Raw genomic sequence first — 25735 nt, 5'->3', positions numbered from 1 at the left:
ATGTCACATCTCCCTGCATCCGAGAATGATTTGACTGGACCTTTCCTGGTAAAACAAGAGGTCCTGAGGGTGGGAACACCCCCGAGGCACTGGAGATGTCCATGACCCTGTCAAGCAGGGGTCCCTGGAACGGCCGATCCTGCGCAGCCAGCAAGGATCAGACGGGAGATGTGCTGGAGAGAGGACCATGGGCAGAGGGTAGGTCCTTCCTGAGGACGCTGGGCAGCTGGAACCCCTCCCGGGCAGAGCAGTGCTCAGCTGAGAAAAGAAGCCATAAACAACAGGTGCTAAGATTTCTGGGAGCTTTTGACATCCCAGGACTTGTCGCTGTGTTCCTGTCACCAACCCTCATCTCTAGAGGGAGAGGCGGAGGGCAGTAGGGAAACAGAGGGACTGGGGACTCACAGGATAAAGGGACTCAGAGACAGGGCAGGTGGAGGCACCTGGAAGAGGACTGGCGAGCTGGCTGAATGTGCAGAGGCTGAATGAGGGGTGGCTGGAGGAGGCTGTGTTGGGACAGTCCACAGCCTCCCTGCTGGCACAGGGCAGAGCACACGGGGGTCTCTGCATCCTTCTCTCTACCAACCCAGGCCCTTCTCCAAAGGGCCTTCAATGATTGCCTCCCTGGGAAACACCCCTGGTCCACCTTGGCCCACGGCGTCCCCTCTTCTGACTGGGGCTGCGTCTCCCCACCTCTTTCCTGCTCCATGATGACATGTAACTACGGCGGGTCTTTTCTTGAGGTTTCTCTCCTGGCCTGGATTTGAGGCACCTCAAGAGAAGAGATCCCCTTTTGCCTGTTTCTGCACTTACCCACCACAACCAGGTGGGGCCAACGGTCACAAGGGCTGGGACGGGGCCATGTCGTCCCCTCTGGGCCTGACTCTGGGCATCAGGCTCCAGGGAGCTGAGGCACACTGGGCAGTGGGAAGGTTAGGAGTGGGGGAAGATGGTGGGTGAGCGAAATCCCAGGGACAAGCAAAGGGGGAGGAGGCCTCTGTCATCCCAGAAAGGCCTCAAAGTCCATGTACCACACCAGCTGGCCAGATTTAGGCAGCACGCCAGAGATGGGCCACTTCTTGGGCTCGTGGCCCACGCGGCTCACCAGCATGGTGATCTCACGCTTCATCCTGCCCATGACCAGGACCACCACCTTCTTGGCACGGTTGATGAGGGGCAGGCTGAGGCTCATGCGCTGGTGTGGCCTGAGGGGGCTCTCGGTCAGCACCACCAGCTGCTCACCATCCAGGCCAGCAGGTGACTGCGGGAAGAGGGAGGCTGTGTGCCCGTCGGTGCCCATGCCCAGCAGCACCAGGTCGAAGCTGCTGTTGGCCACCAGGGCTGAGATCTCCCTGGCGTAGGTCTGGGCGCCCTGGTCCTCCTCGGCACAAAGCCGCTGGTGCAGGTGCACGGGCATGGGGTGGATGTTGTAGTAGGGGACCCTGATGTGCTGCAGCAGGTGGGCCTGCAGGCCCTGGAAGTTGGACTCGGGGTCCGAGAGCGGGACGCAGCGCTCGTCCACCAGCCAGAGGTGCGTGTGGGCCCAGGGGAAGCCATAGTGCCCTGTGGCCAGCTGCTGGAACAGCGCCCGGGGGCTGGAGCCGCCTGAGAGCGCCAGGTGGAACTCACCAAAGCGCCGCACCGCCTGCACTGCAGTGGCCTCAATGTCCTCAGCCAGCTTGGAGATCAGCTCCTCCGGCCAGGCTGAGACCAGCGGGCTCTCGCGATAGGTGGTCCTGAGCACCTGGAAGTCACTGGGCTGCGGGGCAGACCCGGGCCCTGGCACCAGCTGCTCTGGCTGCTGCTGGGAAAAAGACAGCTGGCCACCACTGAACTCAAAGTCCAACAGATGGCCATTCTCAGCTCCCCCTGGGTAGATGCGTGGGACCTCACGGTCCAGGCTGTCCAGCAAGGGGGTCCAGAAGACCCAGGAGGCTAGCAAGTTCTCCGTAGTGATGAAGGACTCCTTTCGGCGGTGGAAGATGTGCGACAAGAGAATGGAGTAGGCGTCCTGCTCCCTCACAGGGCGGTAGGCGTAGTACTCTGACAGCGGGCGACCAAACAGGTGGAGCCCAGGCCGGTCCTGCACCTCCGTCCAGCTCTGTGTGGGCAGGGCGGGCCTGAACAGGTTCCGGCTGACCAGGATGGCAGGGTGGCCCAGCTCGCCATGTCCAATGTAGAAGATGACCTGCCGGGGCAGACAAGGGTTCTGCTCCGAGGTCCCGTGCCTCTCGCCCTGGACACAAAATGCCCGGTTCTTGAACAAGACGCGCACGTAGCCCACTCTCTCGTCCAAGGCCTTGCCAGACATCAGGATGAAGGGAACACCCTCCCAGCGGAGGTTGTCCACGTGGACAAGGACGGCTGCAGTGGGGAGAGGGCAGAGGGTAACGCGAAGGCCCCGGAGCAGGCCAGCCCGTCCGCCAGGCACCCTCCGCTTCTGCGCTGCCTGGACCTGCCCACCCTCCCCATCACCTCTCCCCAGTCAGTGCTTGAAAACCAGCCGGAGGCTGACTCGGTGGCGGCCACGCCAGCACCCTGAAGCCCCTCTGGGAGCCTTGGTCTAACTGACCCTGCAGCCTGTAGCCTGGACACTTGAGAAGTCCCACTGTAGGGCCAGCAGGGTGGAGGATCCCGACTCCCCCGGCAGGCGAGGTCCCGCAGGGAAAGGCACCTCCCTCCTTTGCCTCCTTTGCGGATCACGTAGGAGGCCCTGAAGCGAGGCCAGCGGTGGGGGCACTAGCCCGAGAGGCAAGGAGTGTGCATGTGTGCGTCCTGGTGGTATGAGCCGGACGCTGACCAGCTACTTCATGCCAGGCTCCAAGCCTGGCATAGTTGTAGGACTTCACCAGCCTCCCCTGTCTGCACCTGTGGAGCAGGACGAGAGCCAGGACTGCCTCACGGGTCTGCACATGTGAGGATGCAGAGTGCCTGGCCCCGTGCAGAGGCTGCGCGGGCAGATGTGGCTCCCCGTGGGCGTTCCCTGCGCAGGATGCAGCCTCTCCCACCAAGTGCTGGGCCTCCAGGACTCCAGAGGATGGCCCCAGCGGGCTCTGCGGGCCAGCGTGGGCATGCTCACAGAAGTATCTCTGGCTGAAACCCTTCCTCCCTTGGGTGGCCAGGCCTTAGCTGCCCAAGGGCAGCACCTGGTGTGAGCCTCACAGGTAAGCTCTCGGGAAGCTTCTGTGGGCTGGGCCTGAACAGAGGCCAACACGAGAACACTGCCCTTAGGACATCATCTGCCCAGAGAGTGCCCACAGGTGACCCACTGCCTTAGGCTGGCAGAAGGCCAGAGGGCAGGGGCAGGTGGCCATGCACTGAGCATTCCTGTGAAAATACCACCTCGAGTCCCTGCCGCCAAAAACCAAAGGGCACTGAGCTTGGAAAGCTGCTTCTGGCTGCTGGCCGCCCCGCAGCCCACGCCCCGGAGCCCACCTGCGAAGGTTGGCGTCAAGCTGTGGAAGTCGTCTGGCTTCTGCAGCTCTCTGCGCACCTGCCCGCTGTAGGTCTGGTACTGGCCCACCACGGCACTGCCCCTCTGCAGGCCCCGCAGGGCCCGGAAGGCCTGGAGCTTATGCTGCAGCACGGCCTCCGAGCTGTTGACCTCGCGGGGCAGCTCCATGGCCACGAGCGTGAGGATCTCGGTCAGGTGGTTCTGCAGGGTGTCGCGGATGACGCCGTACTCCTCGTAGAAGCTGGTGCGACCTGAGCAGGAGGGAGGGGCATCAAGACCCCCACCCCACACACCGGTCTGGGCATCCCTGTCCTCAGTCCAAAGGGCCAGTGACGGGGGCTGCCAGAGCACACGGGAACAGGGGACAGGTAGGGCGTCAGAGCCACAACCCTTCCAGGAGAAATGCCTGAGAGAAGGCACGGGTCCCAGGCCCTCCAGGAACCTGAGTGGGAAGGCTGCAGCCCCAGACCCCCGTGCAGTCCTTGGCAGGCCGCTGGCCTGCCCTGCTGGACCCGCCAAGGCTGGCGCAGGAGTGGTCACAGCACCACACTGAGGGCCGTGGCCCTGGGTCTGACCGCCCCGTGCAAGTGTCTGGTCTCGGGCGACGAACATGACTTCTATTTCTGCATCCTGCCATTCAACAGGGCCGACTGATGCCACCCGATGGCCCGGCACACACATGCACAGGGCCCCTGCAAGGAGGCAGAAGGAGGGAAAGTGGAAGGAGGAATGGGAGGGGATGCCAGTACGGGCTGTGGAAGGAGGTAAAGGAAAGGCCCCTCGCACTGGAGGCGTCCAGGGAGGGCAGGTCAGGGGAAGGGCCTTCCAGTGCACCCTCCCGGCGGCAGGAAGGAGCTGGGCCTCCCAGGGCTGGACATGGAGACAGTGGGCGCTGAGACTGGGGAGGAGCCCGGGCTGGTGGGATGAGGTCAGGAGGTGGGACTTTGCTCTGGGCTCCAAGAGAAGCCGCTGGAGGATTCGAAGCAATCCAGACCCAGCCCACGTTAGAGCAGTGGTCTTGCCTGCCCTACGGGAGAAGGTTGGAAAAGCAGGGAGACCAGGGAAGAGGCTGCTCAGCTGCCTTGGGGGGAGGAGAAGGGACACCAGGCTGGAGCGGACAGAAACATGAGCAAAGAGAAGGGACCAAAGACAGGTGCTGGAATCTGGGCCTGAGCAACAGGGCAGACAGTGAGGAACAGGCGTGCAGGAGGGAACCGGGAGCTCCAGCTAGGCACGTATGAGGCGCAGGCTGGCAGGAGCACAGGGCTGGTTGAAGGCCACGGGAAGTAGCACCGCAGAACATTGGGCACAGAGCCCCTGTAGAGGTGACGCCGGTGCCTGGCGAGGTGCTCGGCACCTGACTATGCCACTCCGCACGATGCAAAGGTCCCGTGGAGCAGCACCAGCTATGATCAGATGACCAGGGCTGGGAGCTGGGGCCTTCTGCGTGAGGCCCTGGGTTCTAGCCCTAGCACCAGACACACACACGTGCACACACACACACACACACACACACACACACAGAGGAAAGACAAAAAGGCCCAGACCTGGACATGGATAGTGTGTGACTCCCCAGGGAAATCAAGCAGCAGATGCTTAGGGAATCAGACACATGGACAACTAAAGACGAACAGGGATAATCCACCCAAAATTGGGAATAGTAAGGGAGAGGAAATGGAGGGAAACCAGGGAGAGCCAACTGGGAAATGACAGGGTCTCCCTAAACAACCGGCAGGAGCTGGGCAGGCAGCGCAGGGCAGAGTCCTTGCCTGGCAGGCAGGAGGCCCTGGGTTCCATCCCCTGCACCCCAAGATAAATAAATAAAAGCAAAAACCAACTGGAGGTGCATGGGGTTCACTGTGCCATGGTTTTATGCCATTTGTAAGCATTCTCTTCTAGCTGGCATCTGGTTGGTACTTAACTCAGACAAAAAGGAGCGGGCCCCAGTTCAGGCCTGCAGGACCCAGCACACTCCCTCAGAACGGCCACCCTGGGTCCCTGGCACCTTCCCTGACTAGCTGGTTGTGTGCTCCCTCAGGCCAACTGGATGGCAAACAAGATCAGCCATAGTTGGTGGCACAATGTGCCCTGAATTCAGCCCAATAAGCCACTATTGGCAGAGGCATCAGCACTGCGGGCAAGAAATGCAGCCAGGAGCTGGGCACAGTGGCACACGCCTGTAAGCCCAGGGACTCAGGAGGCTGAGGCGGTCACATCCGAAATTCGAGCCAGCCTTAGTAACTTAGGGTGACCCTCTCTCAAAAATAAAGAAGTAAAAAGGACTGGGGATGTGGCTCAGTGGTTAAGGGCCCCTGGGTTCAATCCCCAGTACCAAAAAAGAAAAGAGAAGAAATGCAGCCAGCAGCCCTTTCGAGAGCAGGAGGCACACTGGGCCCCTGTGAAGACCTCCACAGCTTTGTCCCCAGCCAGAGGTCCAGGGTGTGGCTCTGGCGGGGGAGCTCAACCCTGAAGTGCGCAGGACAATCGGCCCAGCTGTACCAGCGAACATGCCAAGTATCCCCCTGAGAAAACGTGGCGGAGCTCCCCGGGCCACGTTCTGGCCCTCAAAGTCCTTACAATACTGTTGACAAGACGTCAAGGAAAAGGTGATAATGAGTGACGACCTATGAATGTTCATAATGCAGTCCTCATGATACGGATACCTAAGGAGATCCTGCCGTCACCCCCCAATTACAGAGTCTGCTACCCCCACTTTGAAAAATAAAGAAACCGAGGTTCAGAGAGGTGAGGTGACGTGCCCACGCTCACACAGCTGGTAAACAGGTAGAAAGGAGACTAAGGCCCAGACAACTGGCCCTGGAGCCTGCGGTCCCCACTACTTGCCTCCCTTGAACCCTGAGTATTAAACTCAGCGCGCAGCCGAGTGGTCTGAGCGCCAGAGATTTCGGAAACAGTGTGCAGGGGTAGAGGCTGAGCTGGGCTCGGAAGGAGGTCCAGGCCAAAGGTCAGCGTTTCCAAAGCCACTGCCAGTGGAAGTGCCAGGAGGACAGTGAGGCCAGCGGGGCCTGTGACTCTGGAGTGCGTGTGCTGGGCTGGCTCACCTCGCCCCCGCTGAAGTCAGGGGTGCCTCGCGGGCGTGTGGACCCAGGGGAGCTGGTCTTCCAGTTATTCAGGAAAATGCGGAGTCTGAATCCTTAAGCATGATGGGAACCCCGGGCCGTGTGCAGGTGAGGCAAGCGCTCCACCCCCAAGCTCAGCCCCAGCCCTTGCTTAATCTCTAAATGTGCATGAATAATTTGGATTTTTAAAAAAATATTCTGTCTCAGAAAAGTGTGTGTGTGTGTGTGTGTGTGTGTGTGAGAGAGAGAGAGAGAGAGAGAGAGACTGCTCTGCCAGAGCACATCCGCAGCAGAGGCCTCCAGACAGATCTGAAGATCTGAAACGCTCCAACACTGGAAGCCTTTGCGAGCCCACAGGACAGCACAAGTGGGAAAGTCCACGCCGACCGTGGGATGGGCCACACTCAACACGTCTGATTCCATATTCAGATGTGGCTCTGTCCCCAAGGTATCTCACACGTGCCAACATCCCCAAATCTGAAGAAATCCAAAATACTTCCAGTCCCACGCACTTCAAATTAGGGCTTCGCCAGCTGCATAGCCACACAAACGTCTTAGAGTAGGGAGGTGGACGAGCGAAGAGGCGGTCCAGGAAGACAGCGCCGCTTGTGATCCACAAATGAGCCCAGAGACGGGGCTGGCGGAGACTGGCCGCCAGCACTGGCCGCACTTGAAGGGAGGAGCAAAGGCCCAGGCAGTGAGAAACGGTGAAGTGCAAGGCGGTTCGTTACTCGGTGGACGAACAAAGACTACCCGGTGGCTGTCCGGCTTCATGGTCAGCGTCCAGACCCCTGATCCAGGGCAGAGGCAGGGCGAAGGCCTAGAAGGCACAGCCCTGGGGTTCCCGCTCTAGCACTGGGGGAGATCACAGGCTCCTGATCTGCAGCGTGGTCTCTGGGCCAGAGTTCAAATCCCAGCCCTGCTGTCTTTGGCCCCATGATCTCAAGCAAGTGACACTGCCACACATCAAAAATGGAATGTCCACTGTCCATACTCCCTGGCAGGCTGCGGCGGGGACGGAGGAGTTAATAGAGACGGAGGGTGCAGAAGGCTGCCTGCCACCCAAGGAAGCCTGGGTGAACACTGGCAGGAGTTTTTGCTACTGGGGGGCTGTAAGAGAGACCACTCAGGGCGCGCGACGGCCATTTGGAAATAGAGTGGTGACGGGAAGTAGCTGGCATTTCATGAGGAGAGCATGGTGATGGTCAGTTCTAAACCTGCTGACTCTGGAGCACCCGTGAGGGCACCTGAAAGGTCACTGGAGGTGTGCAGCCAGGGCTCAGGTAGATGTCAAAGGCTGGTGATGAACCGGGTTCCGCCAACCTGAAACGCCATCACGGGCGGAAGTACTGCTACTCATCACCATGAAGAAACCGGCTGTCAATCAACCATGTCACCCTGGATGGCAAACCCACCTCCAGAGATGTTCAAATATGAGAAACCATGTTTCAGAGAATCCATGGGTTACAGTAGATTCAAGAATGAAGAGGAGAACCAAGGCTTTACGAATAAATGAATTTTTGATGGAAAGCAACAGGGTCCCTAAAAGCTCTGTTATCTGCTTACTATTCATTAATTTAGCAAATCCCTAAGTGGCTCTTTTCCTATTTTTATCCTCTCAATTCTCGATTCCCGGGGAGCACGCTCGCCATGGGTGCGTTTGCTTCCCGCTGGGTGGAGGAGAGCTTCCTGATTCCCTCATTTCAAGCTCCCAGGGGTGCACCTGTTTTTAGCACAGCCTATGCATTTATGGACTCTGCTCCCACCCTGGTCAGCTCTGCTTCTCGGAGTTCCAGTTCAGGGACGTCGAGGGAAGAGGCTATCATGCAGCTGAGCACCAAGACAGGAGGCGAGGGGTCGGCCCTTCTGTTGATGTATGATGTGGTGACTTACTCTGGTCACTGCCAGGTATCTGCTCCTGGTAGCCTTTCCTAGGTTGAAGGCAGAGGGCTGAAATCCACCAATGTTTGAAAGAACAGAAAAAAGCACAAGCAGTTTGGACTACTGGAAGAAGACCCCCATGAACTTGGCTCCCATCCGGGCAAGTCCAGAGTGCCTGCAGGGTCCCAGGACAAAGCACGGAGGCCTGCAGCCTTGTCCTTCATCACAAGGCTCAGCTAATGAGATGGAAGAATGGATAGAGAGCACTCTTGGCCCCCTGATTCCTCAGCAAAAATATGCTTGAAGGGAGAGAAATCTGAATGCTCTTAAATGTTCCAGAAATAGGTAGTGGTTGTACAACTTTGGGAATAATACTAAAACCACTGGTCCACATACTTAGGGTGAATTTTATGGTATATGAATTCTATCTCAATTGTTTAAAATACTTAGAAAGTATTATTTAAAATTGCCGAAACTGGAAATGATCAAAATGCCTAATTACATACAGAATTTATATCATATATTCTGTGGAATAAACAACTGAACAAAAATGTAGAGCTATTAAAAGATATATTATGCAGATTTTCAATAAAAGGAGATTTACATATGAGAGGAAGAGAGAGAGAGAGAAATATGAGGTAAGAATGGGGATAAGCGTATTACCAACCAATCGTGGGTCTTTATATAATAACCCGACCCACGTCCCGTGGAAGAGACTATGAACACCTCAGCTCCCTCTCCTTGCAAACTTGGAAGGAGGATGGCATTTCCATTTGTAAAATATTTCTGTGAACATTATCTGATTTAATCCTTAAAACCAGCCCAAGAGATAGGTAGCAGGGGTTCTCAGCATTACACGGAAGCTATGCTGAAGGTCATGGCCTTCAAGGGACAGCCAGAAAGATCTGGGTTTTCCCAGCAAAACCAGATACATTTTAAAAAAGAACTGAAACTACCTGCCATCCCTACCAATGTCTTCTGGGATCACTAAAAATAAGGAGAAGTGAGGGCCGCACCAAGGGCGGGTCAGCTAGCGGGCTGGCACTCTCTGGTCAGGAGGCCTGCAGCTGCCCCAGGCTCACCGTGCAGACAGCATGGCAGATGGGCCGGAAAGGGGAGCTGGCCCTGCTGAGTGAGCTCCAGGCCCCCCTGTGCACACAGGCAAAGGCAGGACAGTTGGTGCGTACCTGGGAGGACCCTGGCTGCCTTGGTCCCTTGGTGAGAGGCACTGAAAAGTCACTCCACCCCTCAAAGGTAAATGTGTCCCCTGTGTGGCGATAGCGCCCCCCCACCCCCGCAGAAGGGACATCCTCAGTAAGTCTCCCTCCTTTTTTTCTAATAAAAAATAAAAAATAAAAAAGAGCCTTCTGCCCAGAGGAAAAACTAGGGCGGCAGAGCCTGGGCCCCTGGGCACCTCCTGGCTGGAAGGCTAACTGCGGAGGTCAGGCGGAAGGTGAGGCTGTGGAGCGCTGGGCAGGATTCCAGGTTCGGCGGGGCCAGAGACGGGGCTGAACTTCAATTGCATCAGTGGCCCAGCCCCGACCACTGAACCATTGTCATGAAAGATCTGGTTCCTCTGTCTGCAGATGCCATGAGGGCCAGCCACGGGGTCATGGCCACAGAGGCCGAGCCACCTGGCCAAGGTCACTGCTATGGCCCACGCTGCTGTGCCAGGGGAATCTGTGACTCTCAGGGGCCTGGGCTCCTGGGAGGAGTACCCAGGTCAGCCTCCTTTGAGGAAGCTGCTGAGGGAGCTGCTGAAGGATCCTCCGTCCCTTCCTCCCCTGCTGCCACCCCCAGCTGGTGCAGCTGACTCTGCAGCAAGCTCCTGGCCAGAGGATGCGGCAGAACGAAAGGAAAAAAAACACACACACACACCACCACCACTCACACAGCCACAGAGGGAGGGAGCGGGGAAGCCGCTGCCACTGTTTGGATGTGGGTGAGCGGGGTGAGGGAAGACTCCAAACGACCTTGCAGCTAGAAGTCCCCTTCCCTGGGCTGCGACAATCCTGGGCCAGGAGAGCTCCACACCCCCAGCCTGGCTGGCAGCCCCGCCTCTCCCAGCACACAGGGCAGTGTAGGCCCCTCCTGGGGACAGGGGCAGCAAGGGCTGCACACCTGCAGAAGAGAAGAAGGGGGTCTCCCAGAGGCTTGGCGGGGCAGAAGGTGAGACAGGAATGGCCTCTGAAGTTGGTCCTTCTGCCTAATGTTTAGACTGCAGCGTTTGGAATTCTGCCGCAGAAACTTTCAACCCATGCGAGGCCCGTGGCGGTGGCCCTGGCCTCCTAAGCCCACCGAATTCCAACAGGAGGTCCTCTCCTCCAGCCTGCCTTCCACCATCAAGGTGCAGCCTGGGCCCCATGCTGGGCTCAGGGCTGGCTGTGGGGGTGGGGCTGCAGATCTGTAGGACCGTCCTCCCTCTCTAGCCTGGATCAGGGTCCAAAGCAGAATGAAGGAGAAGGTGTCACCAGAGCTGCACCAGCCACCTCCTCGGGGTGCAGACAAACCTGTTCTGCACACAGATGCACAAATGCCGTTTCCGAGTACCCCTTGCTGAGGTGGGTCGGGCAGCAAGGAGCTGTCCCGTTACTGTTCCAGGCCCACGTGTGCAACTGGCAGAGAAACAGACTGTCCAGTGAGACCCAGACCTCAGGCCTGCTGGACAGTTCTGACAGAAATGGAATCAGGACTAGCCCTGGGGCCACCCTGGGTGGTTGCAGCCCCTGTCAGGGGGCACAGTGAAGCCCCAGCTGCCCCGTCTGCTCTGGGCTGAGGACACAGCCCGGAGAGTAGGGCAGCATCCTGCCCCAGCTCTGGAGCAATGAGAACCACCCACTGCAGCAGCCTTGTAGACACCATCCAGGCCTTTCCTGAGGACAGGAACAGTCAGCCCAGGCCGGCACTGGGTTCAAACCCAAGATCCTTTCCACAGGCTCTCCTCCGGAGGAGACCTGCCCAGGCCTCCACCTGCCCTTCTGTCTGGTCCTCAGTCTTCCTGGCTAGGACAGTCAGGCCTGCAGTCTGCCTAGCCCCTGCCTCTATGTGACCCTGCCAAGAACCCACTAATGGCACATGATACAAGGTGGCAGAACTCAGGTGAGTGTGCCAACATCACGGCTCTTCTGTACCCCACAGCAGGCAGAGGAAGTTGCTGCCAGAAAAGAGGAGAGGACCCACTCCATCCCTGTCAGGGACTGGGCAGAACCACAGCACAGAGAGGCGCAGGCGCCGCCCGCTGGCCCGCAGCGGGGTGGCAGTGGCACTTCCTGCCTGCTCCAGATCTGCAGCTCAACTCTGCAGTGAAGCAAGGACGAGGCACACGGCCCTGCCAGCACATCGCACACCGGCTCAGGCCCAGGAGGGGACATCCGGAAGGGCTCGGGAGGACTCCCTGAGACCGCGAAGGCTCCCGAGGGAGCAGGGGACAGAAGGGAACAGGACCTGCCCTCTGATGTGGGTCCTGAGTGGAGAAACCAGCACGTCTAAAGGACGTCCTTCAAGGCTTGGCTGGGAAGTCCTGCCTGACCTCCGCCCTCCCACCTCACCTGCCCCACAGCCCCAAGGGCCTGCCTCCCCCGCAGGGGCATCTGTCTCTCATCCCCATTGATCTAAGAGATACCAGGGCACGAAGGCTGGGCCACATACTACTCTGTAGCCTTGAGGCCTGGGGCAGAGCTGTGGGCACTAAACACACCTTCACAGAGGAAAGGAGAGGCGCCAATGAGCAACCACGGGGGAGGGAGAGAAAGAAAGAGAGGGCCTTCCCAAGGGCTCAGGGCCTCCCCTCTGGCCGGGTGCACACTGCAGGCGGGCGGGATGGGAAAGTGGCCTCCAGGACACCCCTGCATCTGCAGAAGGTGGCCACAGGACTGAGCTGGACAGGAGGCTGCTCTGAGGCACTGGGCAGTGTGCTGAGCCCAGGAGCCGGGCGCACTGCTGCCCCAGGGCCGGCCTCCACTACTTCTGCTGAGGACCTTGGGCATGTCACCAGACCTCGTCTGTAAGAGGAGCCCAGGAATAGGCCCAACCTCGTACCACTGCTGGGGTACCTAAGGGCACAATAAAAATTGCTTTTAATTATCACTGGGTAACAACCAATGCTTTAAACGCGGTCCGTGCTCAAAACCTGTGCTGACAGAATGCCAGAGCCCAAGTAACCTCAGCCGCCATCATCCACAGATGAGGAAGAAAGGTACCAAGGTCCAGGCAGAGGCAAAGATGGGCCTGACCCTTGGGTCTCCTGACCCCGATTGACACCATCCATTTGGTATTTGAGTAGTACCTCAGAGGTAGTTGTCCTCCTGGGACCGACCATTCCAGGACAGACAGAAGAACAAGCACAAGGAAGGACTGCACCATGGAGGGAGGGGGGAGACCTGCAGCGCCTCAAGAGTGGGGGTGGGCCTCACAGGTGGTCAGAAAGGCCCCGGTGAGGAAGAGGGTGGAACTGGGCCAACACCCGGGGAAGGGGGCAGCGAGGAAGGGACGGGGGCTTCTCAGGCACAGTGCCACTCCTGCAAGTACCAAAGTGGGCAAAGCCCCTGCACAACTCTGGTGGTCTCGCCCACACTCACGGAACATCCAGGGAGCTGCCAGCATTTATCACCTGCCAGTTGTTGCAAGGGTCTGCACCAGGCGCAGGTTGCTGGTCCAAACGCCCCTACAGGCAGCCGGGACGATTTGGGCTTTGCCAGCACACACCCTGCAGGCTGGCCCAGGGCGGAGTGCACACAGCAGGCCCTGGAGGGAGATCACGTACCAGCACAAAATCTCCCTGGGTGCCAAGCTGGTCAGAGTGCAGGGGCCAGGCTGCCACTCCAGCCCGCAGGGCCCACCGCCCTCCCAGACACCCGGCAGGTGAGGCCACGAAGCAACTCACGTACCTTCTGCATCCACAGTCTCCTTCATGATAACCTCCACCCGCTCCACGTGGTGCCGGTTCCAGAGTCTGTCTAGGACCTGGCGGTTCTGGTCTCGAAAGGGCAGGATCTGAGCCACCGCCTGGCAGGGAGGAAGGCCTGGTCATGCTCAGGGTTCAGCTCAGGATGAAGAAGAGGGCCTGGCTCCGAGGGCTCCAAATCTTTCTATTCTTGGCTCAGGGGAGAAGAAGCTCTCTGAGCTATGGTTTCTGGACTTCAGGGGCTCATGGCCCAGTAAAGACTCCAGACACTTTTAAGTGACCAAAACGGAGTTACCAGCACCCCCCCCCCCCAAAATACTTAAAATTATCTACCTTCTGTGACTATCAATTTTTAATAAAACATACTTTAATGCCAAAAATGTAGCAAGAAAAGCTTCAAATTGAATGCATTCGGTATTCTCGTTTTGCAGTCAAGAAGTAAGAACCTCACCAGGACCAGCTCTGGTCTGGGGACCACTATTTGTGACTAGGACTATAGCAATTGCACTCCAGGGGTGGAAAGCAACGCTTCTGCCAGGACAGCTCTCCAGGGCACCACACGTGACCTGGCTCAGCAGCCCAGGTACCAAAGAGCACAGGTGCAGTGTACTCTGTGCCCAGGTCACTGGGACTGAACCACCCCAGGCTCTGAGGCCTGTGCAGAGTGAAATGGCTGGGGACTTGCATCCCTCAGGAGGTCAAACTCCTGCCCCTGAGCTGGTTTAGTTACGTGGGCTTAGGGTCCCTCTGGCCCCTATTCAGTTTTCAGATCTTGTTACCAGTCCTCTGGATCAAAACAGAATTCAGGAATAAAAAGACTTTTTTTTTTTTTTTTTTAAGGCTGATAGACACAAGACAGAAGAGTTAATTCTAATTCCCACAGTATCCCCAACAGAAAACCAAGTCCAGATAGCAGAGGCCCTGGGCCACCTCTGTAGAAGAGGGGGGACAATCTGGGGAATCAGCCCAAGCACCAGGGGAGAAGCAAAACCAACGGATACACCAAGAGCAAGAGGCTGAATGCACAGGCAAGAGGCAGCAGTCCTGCCTGTGGCTCATGGGATTCTGCGTCTGCATCTCCTGCCCACTGCAGAGAGACCCACAGCTCAGACTTCACAATGCCCTCCAGCCTGATTCCACAATTAGTGGTGTGGCCCTGCTGACGGGGCCGCTGGTGCCAGGTACACCCCAACCCTGGCAGGTTCTGGGTTGGAGCTCACCTGCTTGCCCAGGTAATGGTCCACACGGTACATCTCCTCCTCTTGGAAAAAGCTCCCAAGTTCTGTAGCCAGCTGCTGGGCTGAGAGGTGGTCATGGCCAAAAGGTTTCTCGAGGACAACCCGCAGCCAGGTGCCTGGGCCTGGTCGGCAGCTGCTGTTGATGTTGCGGGCAATGTCCGCATAGGCAAAAGGTGGCACTGAGAAGTAGAAAATCCTGCCAGCCTCCCGGAGGCCTTCCCGCTGGACCTGAGCCTCAATGTCCTTGCTCAGAGTCCGATAGTCCTCAGCTGTCTTCAGCTGGCGGTACTGGCTCAGCCTCAGGAACTGACCCTTGAGTTCAACACATTGACTGTGCGTCATGTCCTGGGGGCAGGAAAGGGATTCCAGGGCCTTGGTCATGAGCTCCTGACCCTGTTTGGGGGCTGTCAGCGCAGCCCCATGGAAGCTAAAACTGTGGCCCTTCCCAGCCTCATCCAGGTACAGCTGGAAAAGTGCCTGCCACAGGTACTTCTTAGCCAGGTCCCCAGTTGCTCCCATCAGGATTATGGAGACGTGTCCCTGAAGCTCCTGGGCCTGCAGGTAGCCCAGAAGGGCCACACACACGGCCACCGTGAGCATCTTCCAAACACCTGGGTTCCTGGGATGTGGGAAAGACAAACAAGGAAAAAGGAAGGTCAGACACGAGCAGGTAGCTGTGTCGAGGGTAGCAAACACTTCCTGCCTGGCGAGAAACGTCCACACGTGTCGCCATCCCCCAGCGTCCCCCTCCTTCCTGGGCAGCTAGGCTTCTGTGCCAGGAAGTCAGTGGGTAGGGTGTCTGCCCTGCAAACAAGGACTGTGCCTGGGAAAATCACAGGCCACTTGATAGAAAATGGACCAACCTGCTGCCAGGAACAAGGGGAAGTGGCACAGAGCAAGATGGAGGCCCCCAGGCTGGGGCTGGAGTTGTGCCCCTTACACCCACAGCCCATCTCAACCTGACCGGCAGGCACCCCCAGCCCAGGAATGGCAGCAGGTCCTCAGGGGATGGTTGGGCTGTGACAGAGTGTGACCTCTCACTTCGCCTCATTTCTTCCCAGGAGAAAGTACACAAAATCACTACCAGAAGCAGCTCCAGCAAGGGAAATAAAAACACGCTGGGACTGGGGGTTGGCTCAGTGGCACAGTGTGTACCTAGAATGCACCGTGCCCTGGGTTTGATCCCCATCACCGCAGAAAAACAAAAGCAGACTCTGGAACCCACTGTGGGGTATCAGTCCCGCTCAGCCCCTTAGTGACGGCTCATTAGCCTCACTGTGCTTCAGCTTCTCACCTGGAACGGGGCCCTTGGGGACACTTCTATCACGGGGTTGTCACAAGAATAAAACCTTTTTTTTTTTTTTTTTTTTTTTTGTGCCAGGGATTGAACTCAGGGACATGCAACCACTGAGCCACATCCCCAGTCCTATTTTGTATTTTATTTAGAGACAGAGTCTCACTGAGTGGCTTAGTGCCTTGCTATTGCTGAGGCTGGTTTCGAACTCGCAATCCTCCTGCCTCAGCCTCCCGAGCCACTGGGATTACAGGTATGCACCACCATGCCCAGCAAAATGAGTTAATTTAAAAAATTTTAACTAATACACAAAAATATAAACTTGTACAAATTAATGAGGTATCATGTAAGTCTGATATATACATATATATATATATATTGATCTTTAAATCGGCTTAAACATATTTATCTCCTCAAACATTTACCAGTTCTTTGTGGTACAAATCCAAAATTCCTTCCTCCTGCCTTTCGATGACTATCTGTAGTCACCAGACTGCACAACGTGCCTGGGAGCCTCTGGTTTCTAACTGTAACTCAGCACCCACTGAGAACAGGGTGGTGTTCCCACCACGCGCAGGCCAGTGCCCACCGCCCTCTAAGTACCGCGCTCCTGGCAGCCACTGTTTGGGAAGAGCAGTGAGCACGCGTTCACAAGGGCCAACGGTGCACACCAGACCTCGCTTTCTCCAGACCAGAACCCCACAGAGGCCCACGGGCTGGGCTCCTTAGTCTCCCCTCTTGCCGATGGAAGGGCTAAGCCTCCGCTGGATGCAGTTCCCACAGTGGGGAAGTGGGGAGCTAGGGCTGATCCGAGGCTCCCTGGCTCCCAGGCAATTGCGAGCCACAAACACTAAGGCAATCCTGCTGTGCTGGCTGGTTTTCGGCCTGGCCCAAAGCAGCTGCCTGTCAGAGGGGCCAGAGGTCCGGGGGCGGGTCACAAACATGCCCGAGTGTTTGTTTTTTCCGGCCTGTTCTTGCCAAGGCTGTGGGGCCCAGTGTGCTCAACCATCCCCATGGATCTCCCATCCTCCAATTCCCACCAGGCTGGGCTCTGGAGAAAGGACAGAAGCAAGTGAGGAGAAAAGGAACCTTGGTTGGCACCAGGGCCCATGGGAGAGCAGTGGAGGAACCAAAGCTCCTACGCACCCTTCATATGCCAGGAACGCCCCAGACAGGAGCAAAGTTGCAGTGACCTCAGAGGCTATCAGATGACTGCACACATCTGTACATACAGAAGGAAGCTCCTCCTCCTCGTCCCTGACCTCCTTTTGTACCAGGGATTGAACTCAGAGGTGCTCTACCACTGAGCTACATCCCCAGGCCTTTTTATTTTTAATTTTGAGACAGGGTTTTGCTAAGCTGCTGAAGTGGGCCTCACACTTGTGATCCTCCTGCCTCAGCCTCCTGCGTTGCTGGGATTACAGGTGTGCACCACTGCACTCGACTATTGATTTCTTAATTTAAAAATGAGAGAAGAAAATTTATAGTTGGATTTGCCACTGGAGCCACTTCCATATCCCCCCCACTCCCCGCAACTTCAAGTATTCCGTATCTCTCAGAGCAGAGAGAGAAGTGAGTGTTTCAGAAAACACTGAACGGGCAGGGAAACTGAGGCTCGAAGAAGAACCGGAACTTGTAAAATGCTGGGCAGAGCTGGCCAGCTTACCACCCACCATCCCTGCCCGGAGGGGACCGACCTGCCTCTTGACTTGACGTCAGAAGTTCTCCCGCTCTGAATCTCCCTCATGTCTCCAGAGATCCACCCCCAAGGTGACCCCCGTTATGGCCTAACCAAGATGAAGACCCAGTGTCTGTGTCAGTGTCCATAGGACGCCTGACATTTCCGTCAATCAAAGGGCCACCGACTGGCCCGCCAACCTTCCTCTCTTGCTCTTCAAGTATCTGCACTTGCCCTCAAATACACGGATGGACTTTCCTCTGCCTCCCACTCCCTGTCCTTGGCCCCATGAGCGTTTCTTTCTCAGCTGGGCAATCTCCTGCCCGGAGGGAGGACAGGCTGCAAGGTCAGTGCAGAGAGATCAGAAGCCCAGAGAACAGCCTGGAGGAGGAGGTGCCAGCTGGCAAGCTGCGCTTCCAACTCCTGACTGGGTCCTGGGAGCCAGGGCTCTGGACGCCCGTTACAGGGAGGAGCTGAGGAAACTCAGTGGTGGACGGGCAGGTGGGGAGCCCAGAGCCCTGCCCCCAAGAAGAGCGGGGACACTGGAATGGACAGCATCCTGGCCCCGTCTCACCCTGGCCCCCCCCCAAAGGCTCACCCATCCTCGCCACCAGCCCTATTCCCGCTGCTCTCAGGTCAGCGGTGCTTATCTCCTGCTTCCTTCCCAGCTCTCCTTGAAACAGCGTTGGTATTTGAACGTGGTTGCTCACTTACTCTGCAGTTGCCAAACACCTAGGGAGCGGCTCTTCCCTAAGTGGTGTGGGAGGTATGTCTGTGTGCCCCGAGTTTTGCTTTTGTAATGCTTTTTAACCTGAAGAGTGTTGCTCAAACTTCAATGAGCTTCTGGATCTCCCAGGGATCTTTTTAAAATGCAGATTATGATGCAAAAAGGTCAGGGGTGGGGCTTCAAGTGCTGAGGCTGGTCCAGGGAGCACCGGTAGGGGACTCAGAACCCAAACAGACAAGCCTGCCCTCCCTCTGCCAGGACAATGTGATTCAGGGGGTCTAGGGCAGGGCAGGTCCAAACGGTATTTCTAAATAGCATCAAATGGTTTAATTTGCCCCTCCCCCATGACAACTGGCTGCTGACTCCTGGGCCAAATAATAGTACCTATGTGGAGCAAGTAGTTGGCGTACGCAGGTGACTGACGCACACTGCCCTGCACTACAAGCCTCGTTCTACAGGTGACGGAGCTGGGAGCTGGAAGGGGCTGTGAAGTCATGAACCCCAGCCCTGGGTCACTACACTGAACTACTTCCTCCTCAGTAGAGGAAGACACATCAGGGTCAACCCCACTTCTCAGTCCTAAGGCCTAATTAAAATACCTGAGGGGTTGCTACATTTTCAAGATCAGCTGGGGGTGGGGGGTAAAAAGGAGCTGAGACGATTAGTGACCAAAAAAAAAGTCACTTATACGGATGGTAACTAGTTAAGCTAATGAAATGTAAAGTGTCTCCAGACCCTAGGGTTGCAGGAACACGCTGCCTGCTGTTCCCTCATCTCCAGGGACACCCAGCCCAGCCTGCAGACAGCCCGAGAACAGAGCCTGGGAGCCACTGAACCCTCCGACTAGTGCCCCTACTGTGCCCCAAGCAAGAGGAAGACTAGCAAAGACACCCTCCAAGGACACCCAGAGATGCCCAGTAAGTCAGGAAAGGACCCCAAACCCTGGAGCAGAGGAGAGGTGCAGGGAAGACAGATGGATCCAGCACTGCTACCCTCAGTCTACACCACTCTGTCACCTGGTGGAGGCTGTACCTTTGAAGGTTTTTTCTGAAACACTCACTTCTCTCTCTGCTCTGAGAGATACGGAATACTTGAAGTTGCAGGGTGTGGGGGGGATATGGAAGTGGCTCCAGTGGCAAATCCAACTATAAATTTTCTTCTCTCATTTTTAAATTAAGAAATCAATAGTCGAGTGCAGTGGTGCACACCTGTAATCCCAGCAACGCAGGAGGCTGAGGCAGGAGGATCACAAGTGTGAGGCCCACTTCAGCAGCTTAGCAAAACCCTGTCTCAAAATTAAAAATAAAAAGGCCTGGGGATGTAGCTCAGTGGTAGAGCACCTCTGAGTTCAATCCCTGGTACAAAAGGAGGTCAGGGACGAGGAGGAGGAGACAATAAAGCTGGACATGGTGATACATGCCTGTAACCCCACTGATGTGCGAGGCTGAGGAAGAAAGATGGCAAGTTCCAGGTCAACCCTGGCAACTCAGCAAGACCCTGTCTCAAAATAAAAAATAAAATGGGCTGCAGGAGTAGAACAGTGGTAGAGCACCAGGGTTCCATCCCTAGTACTAGCAGGTGGGGGAGGAGGGGGAAAAAGAAGAACTCAATCAATAAGAGAACCCTCAAGGAAGAGTTTGAGAGAAGTGTAGGACAGAGAAGGAGGGGTCTCAGAGTGGGAACTGGACAGTGCGGCCATGCTCGTTGGGGCCCTTCCCCCAAACAACCACACAATCTGGAACACATCAAACGCCTGGCGGGCCTCAGCTTCCTCACCTGGGAAGGGAGCGTCTACACTGCAGTGCGTGCACCGTGCTGCATTGCCCCTCGGTCCTGTGCTTTCCAAGAAAAGGAGGTGCCCACCCTATTGTCAGGGCATCCCTGCACAGCAGGGAGATGCTCAGAGCTGCCACCAGCACTGCAGGGCTGGGAAACACGGAACCAAATTATGGTCAAAGAGCTGATACCAGAGTGTCATTCAGAAGTTAAGACAGAGCTCTTTGAAGTTATAACTTAAGAGTGTGGAAGATACAGTTTCATTTATGATTCTTAGACAAGAGGCCAGCCAGAAATGCACTGGCTGTAAGGGGCAGGGTGGCTGGGGTGGGGGCTCCTCCAGGGAGGGGCGCAAGGCACCTTGGGCGGCCCAGCTCCGAGTGTGAGCCCTCACCCTGGGAGACACTCACCTGTTAGACAAGGGCCCTGCTAACATCCCAGAAGGCAGCACCCTGACAGCCAGCCAGGGAGTTTAGAGCAGAATGCAGCTCTGGTCCTCGTTGTCCCCCACTGGAAGAGGCAGATATGGCCAGAGCCAATGCAGCTGACCCTGTCCAGGCCCAGCACCGGCAGAGTCAGCCAGTGCCCGAGTTCCAGCAGCAAAGCTGTTTCTGGTCGACCTCAGGAGGCAGCTGTGCTGAGCCTCTGCCCAGCAGAAGAGGGCGGGAGGAAGGTGCTGGGAGGGTAAGGTCAGCAGCTGCTGCCTGCCCCCGCGGACACCTTTAAAACACTGACACCTAACAAGGCTGCCAGGAAGGAAGAGCTTACGAGTTTGAACTTTTTAAAAGAACACATGGGAGAAAAGTAAGAATTCAAACTAAAGATCACTTAAAACCAAAGCATCAGGTACAGGACACCTGCCAACCCAAGTGCCTTTGCTGCACACTTCCTTCTGTTCTGGCCCCATGCTGCAAAACATTGATTCTGATGCAAGACCAGCCCCTTTGACAGTGGACTTTGATCTGCACTGGTTCCCTCAGGGACAGGCTGGGCCCAAAGCTCCCAGATCCAGCTCTGGAGTTCCCCGACCCAAGGGAATCCTCATTCCCAGCACCTCTTGAGACAGCAATTGTGGGTGGTATAATCAGTGACATGCTGGACCCGCCTCACATTCACACGAAGGTCTGAGTGCTAAACTGTTAGGAAACTGCCAAACCAGTTTTTAAACACAGTCATCATCAACATGGAATACATTTATATATAAATTATATTAAAATCAAAGGTAACAAATACTCAAAACTCATAACCTCCTAATCGTCTGGCTATTTTTTTTTTTTTTTTTTTTTACTATCATGTATGCTCTTGACATTATTTATAGCTACAGGATCTATAAAGTGAAGATCTTCTAGAACAGTGCCTGAAGTTGGCCAAAGTGAGAATATTTATACAGACATTGGCAAAGACTATAAATAAGATTCCCCACCAACAACTCCCCCTGCAGTCAGCTGTTAAACATTTACCAGCACACAACTGCCCAGATGACCAAGTCTGTATTCCCAGGATGGACTTTCCCCCCAAACTCTCCAGACTAGTACCATCGGGCACTGCTGACAGCACTATCTGGATCCATCCCCCAACCTGCTTCAAATGCAGTCCTCACCCTTCCACCCCCACCCACCCCGACTCCGTTCACAGGAAATTGCAACTCTGATCCTTCCAGGTGTCAAAGTCACTCATCTTGGGATCATCTGATCTGATGGCAAATCCTATAGTTTCTATCTATAAAATTCATCTGGAATACAACTACTCCTGGCCACCTTCTACCACTCCATCCATCAGTCTCGGTTACCGTGGGAACCTAACTGGCCTCCTGCCTCTACATCTGGCCCCTGGAGAGTCGAGTCTCAGCTCGGCAGTCAGAGTGTAGGTCAAAGCTCGCTACTCCTGTTCAGCAGCTAAAGCTCTACACACTCAGGTCCCCCTCCACATCGCCTCCTGGACCTCTTCTCTGGCTGTCCTGCCCTCTCTAGTTTCCGCCGCTCAACCTCCTGCCTCAGGGCCTTCCCACTTGCTGTTCCCTCGGCCTATGCCCCCCAACCCCAGCGGATGTCCACTAGTCCACCCCCTACTTCAGCGCCGTGGGGCTTCCCCCCATTACACTGTAAACCTGCCGCCTCCCTCTTGCACTCTCCGCCCCCCTCTCTGCTTTCTCTCTCTGGGTGCACGCCACTTTGGAACGTTCTGTTTGATGATTACATTGAACTTGCTCATTGCCTGCTAGTCCTCCCCACAGGAATCTAAGTCCAATGAGAACAGGGACCCTTGCTTGTTCAGCCCACTGCAACAGCCCAGTCTCCAAATGGCCTGGCTCACAGAAGGTGATCTACACACATTTGCTGAAGAAACAAATAAACAAATCCCGTTTGCAAAGGTCTGCTGTCACCTTGTATGCGCAGTACCTGTGTTTGAGTGACAGCACACTGGAATGAAGCTCCAAAGGTGACTTGAAGCACAGGGACAGGGCATACATCGGCAGCTGCTCGCCACCATAACAACACTACTAATGATGTGAGCTGTTGGTAGAGTACCGAACTGGATGCCAAATGCTAGGCTCAGAGTTAGACACAGATCCTATCATTTCTTTCCACAACTCTGAGGTAGGTCCTACCATCGACCCCATGTTTAGTCATGAGTAGGGGGGAAATGAAGATGCAGAGAGGTAAGAAAACTTACTGACAGTCAGACACCGTAGAGGTTACAGGATCTGAATATAAGCAGTCTGGTTCCAGAGCTAACCTCTCAACCAGTGTGGCTACTTCCCCAAATGACAAAATGGGAACATGTCATGGGCTGCTCCTCTAAGACTGGACCATGGGTGGCTGAGGCCACACAAGCCAGGTCTCTCACACAGGCCAGCCCGCTGGAAGCAGCTCTGCTCCCTGAGGTCAAGTTGCCCTGAACACTAATGGCTGCTAATCAGCTGGGCCTCACACTCCCTCCTCCTGGCAGTGTAGAGACATCTTGCTGCAGCCCAGGTTGCTCTAGTAAAGCCTGGAAGGCCCTGGAGGCTAGTTTCTGGAGAACTGGTTGAGTGAGAGAACTCTGGATTCAGCTCTGCTGTGCTGCTCAACAGTGGAGTGACCTCAAACAAGACATTTAACCTCTTGGTACCTCGACCACAGAATGGCAAAACAAGTTGATTACAAGGGCACGCGGAGAGTCCACACGGGGCACCTGGGCAATGCTCAGCGACCCCAAGCACCCGGAAATGCTCGCTTTCATCACTGAACACCAGCATGAACGATAAGGCTCTTCTCGCCTGCTCCCTGGAACTGTGCAAAACTTCTCAACCATCTCAGTTCAGAAAAAATGCCAAGGAACAGTATGGGACAGTTCATCAGGATCTTCCCATCCTACTGATGAAAAAGTAAAGAGGACAATGCTGGCAGGGTTAAAAGGGTCTGGTCAGAAGAATAAAGAGGGACAAGCACAAACCCCTAACTCAGTAACCCTGGGCCCTCCACTGACTTGCTCTGGGCCTTTTTCTACAGCTGAAAAATGGGGATAACCTCCCTTTTTTTTTTTTCCTTTCCATATTCTTATTGGTGCATCGTAGTTGTGCATAATGGTGGAATTTGTTGTTACCTCTTTGCACCTGCACACACTCTAATAATATAATTTGGCCAAAATCACTCCCAACACTTCCATCCTCTCTCCCTTCCTCCCTTCTATGGATGGCTCCTCTGTTCTACTGATTTCCCTTCGATTTTCATGAGACTCCCCCGCCACACACACACACATTTCTTTTCCTCTCTCCTCTAGCTCTCACATATGAGAGAAAACATACAAACTTGACCTTCTGAGTCTGGCTTAGTTAGTTTAACATAATGTCCTTCCGTTCCATCCACTTACCAGCAAATGACATAATTTCACTCTCTTTATGGCTGAATAAAACTCCATAGTGTATATATACCACATTTTCTTTATCCATTCATCCATTGATGGACACCTAGGCTAGTTCCATAGTTTGGTTACTGTAAACTGTGCTGCTGTAAACTTGGGTATGCATGTATTGCTATCATATGATGACTTTCATTCTTTAGGATACATAGGGAGGAGTTAACCTACCTCATTTTAATGCCTGGCCAGAACAAGCCAGATCAGGGCGTAAACATGCCTTGGGAGGACATGGTGGTGAGAGATCTCCCAGGCAAATAGCACCTGACTCCAAGCCCAGGACAGCAAACAGCAACATTACACTCCTGCTCTTGGACGGGTCAGGATCCCTGGGTCAGAGACTGGCAGATTCCATGAGGAGGTCTGGCAACAAGCAATCAGATTCTGGCTTATTCAAATTCCATAAGTAAAGCAAGAAGTGACTCAGCTACAAAGGATGAAAGGTATTCCTTTCAGTTTCCCTCTGTTGGCTCACAGATTAGTTTCCTTTTGAAATGGCCCCGACCATTCAGATAGTAACTTAGTAAACTCCAGTCTTCCGATGAAAACAAATTGAGTGCCTTTCCCTAGTGTGGCTTTTTGTTGAGCAGTCATGTATTTCAAAGAAACTTCCACACACACGCGCACAATCTGAAAAATGAGCTCTGCTCATGCCAAACACAGCACTTTCATCTCCGGTGTTCCCAAAATTTATCCAAAGAAGAGTCTCATAAACTCAAGAATACTGTCAATCATTCATCGCTGCAGAAAATGTGGAATATAATGTTAAATATGCACACTCGATAGGAGTTTTCTGTCATCTGCTACCTTTCACGTACCATGGGGGGCGAGGGGAGGATCTTGGCCTTAGGATGTCGCCAGAATTTCTCATTTCTGGCCGAACATTCCAAGTTGGGTGAGCTAGTTTTTAGAGACCCAAGATCACTGGCCAGTGCACCCGGACGCTGAAACGCAGCGCCAGGCCAAAGCTTAAACATCGCAGGGGGAAAGCAGGCGCCCGCCTCGTAGGAGGTCGCTCGGAGGCCTGGAGGGGACGCTCGGGGCCCTGGGGCTGCCCCAGCAGGGGCCTGGCCGGCTCCCACTGACCAGCCACCAAGCCCGCGGGGCGGCGCGTCCTTGGCTCTGCGGCAGGCCGGCCGCGCGCCGGGGTCTGGCGGGTGGGTGGAGGGCGGCGCGCGGGCCAGCAGGGTGCCCCGGACGCGGGCGGCCGCCGTGGCCCGGCTCCCTGCGGGCTGGCCTGCCGGCGGGTTATAAATAACGCAGCCGGGGGAAAGCGGGGAGGCAGCTTACTTCATCGCGCTCCGCAGAGCCCGCCGCTCCTCCGGGAGGTGGCGGGGCGCGGGCAGGCGGGGCCGCTCCCCGGGGGCTTCCGGGAGCGGGCCTGCGACCCGGGCCCGCGCCTCCTGGTCCGCGGGGCCGGCGAGCGCAGGGCCGCCGCCCGGCAGGTGCGCGCGTCTCGCGGGCCCGCGCCTCTCGCTCCCAGTGCGCCCGGGCGCCGGGCGGCCAGAGCGGGACGCGCGCTCCCCAGCCCGAGACGCCTCCGGGCGCCGGGGCGCGCGGCCCAGCGGGGCAGGCCTCAGGCCACCGCGGCCCCGCGCCGCGCGCACACGGGGCAGGGGCGCGCGCGCACTGGGACCCGGGAGGAGGCGCGCGGAGGGGGCGGAGGCGCATGGGGGCCACGCCCCGGCTCAGGGTCGGGGTGGGAGGCGGGGCCGCGGCTGTTTCCTGGGTTAGCTAGCGGGGCTCGGCTCCCGCCCTCCCATCCTCCGCGCCTCTCTCGTCCTGGGCTCTGCTGCCCAGGGTAGGG

The 25735-nt window shown here is 56.2% G+C and overlaps 1 protein-coding gene across 7 annotated transcripts; it reads right to left on the bottom strand.

The window, feature by feature from the left end:
• Positions 1–288: 288 nt before the first annotated feature.
• On the bottom strand, positions 289–25411 carry H6PD (hexose-6-phosphate dehydrogenase/glucose 1-dehydrogenase). 7 transcript variants are annotated; one of them, XM_079153112.1, is made up of 5 exons: positions 25219–25411; positions 14539–15175; positions 13302–13419; positions 3436–3705; positions 289–2364 (listed from the first exon to the last, which is right to left on the bottom strand). In XM_079153112.1, exons 1-5 carry the CDS (start codon positions 25221–25223, stop codon positions 1001–1003), a joined length of 2394 nt encoding a protein of 797 aa, XP_079009238.1. In that variant the 5' UTR covers positions 25224–25411; the 3' UTR covers positions 289–1000. The 7 variants fall into 7 exon arrangements, with proteins under 7 accessions (XP_079009238.1, XP_079009237.1, XP_079009241.1 ...); XM_079153111.1 differs by lacking the exon at positions 25219–25411 and adding an exon at positions 20442–21235; XM_079153115.1 differs by lacking the exon at positions 25219–25411 and adding an exon at positions 16997–17084.
• Between the last annotated feature and the right edge of the window lie 324 nt (positions 25412–25735).

Source organism: Sciurus vulgaris, assembly GCF_902686455.1.
Source record: "Sciurus vulgaris genome assembly, chromosome: 1".
Lineage (NCBI taxonomy): Eukaryota > Metazoa > Chordata > Mammalia > Rodentia > Sciuridae > Sciurus > Sciurus vulgaris.
This window is presented reverse-complemented; position numbering and strand designations above follow the sequence as displayed.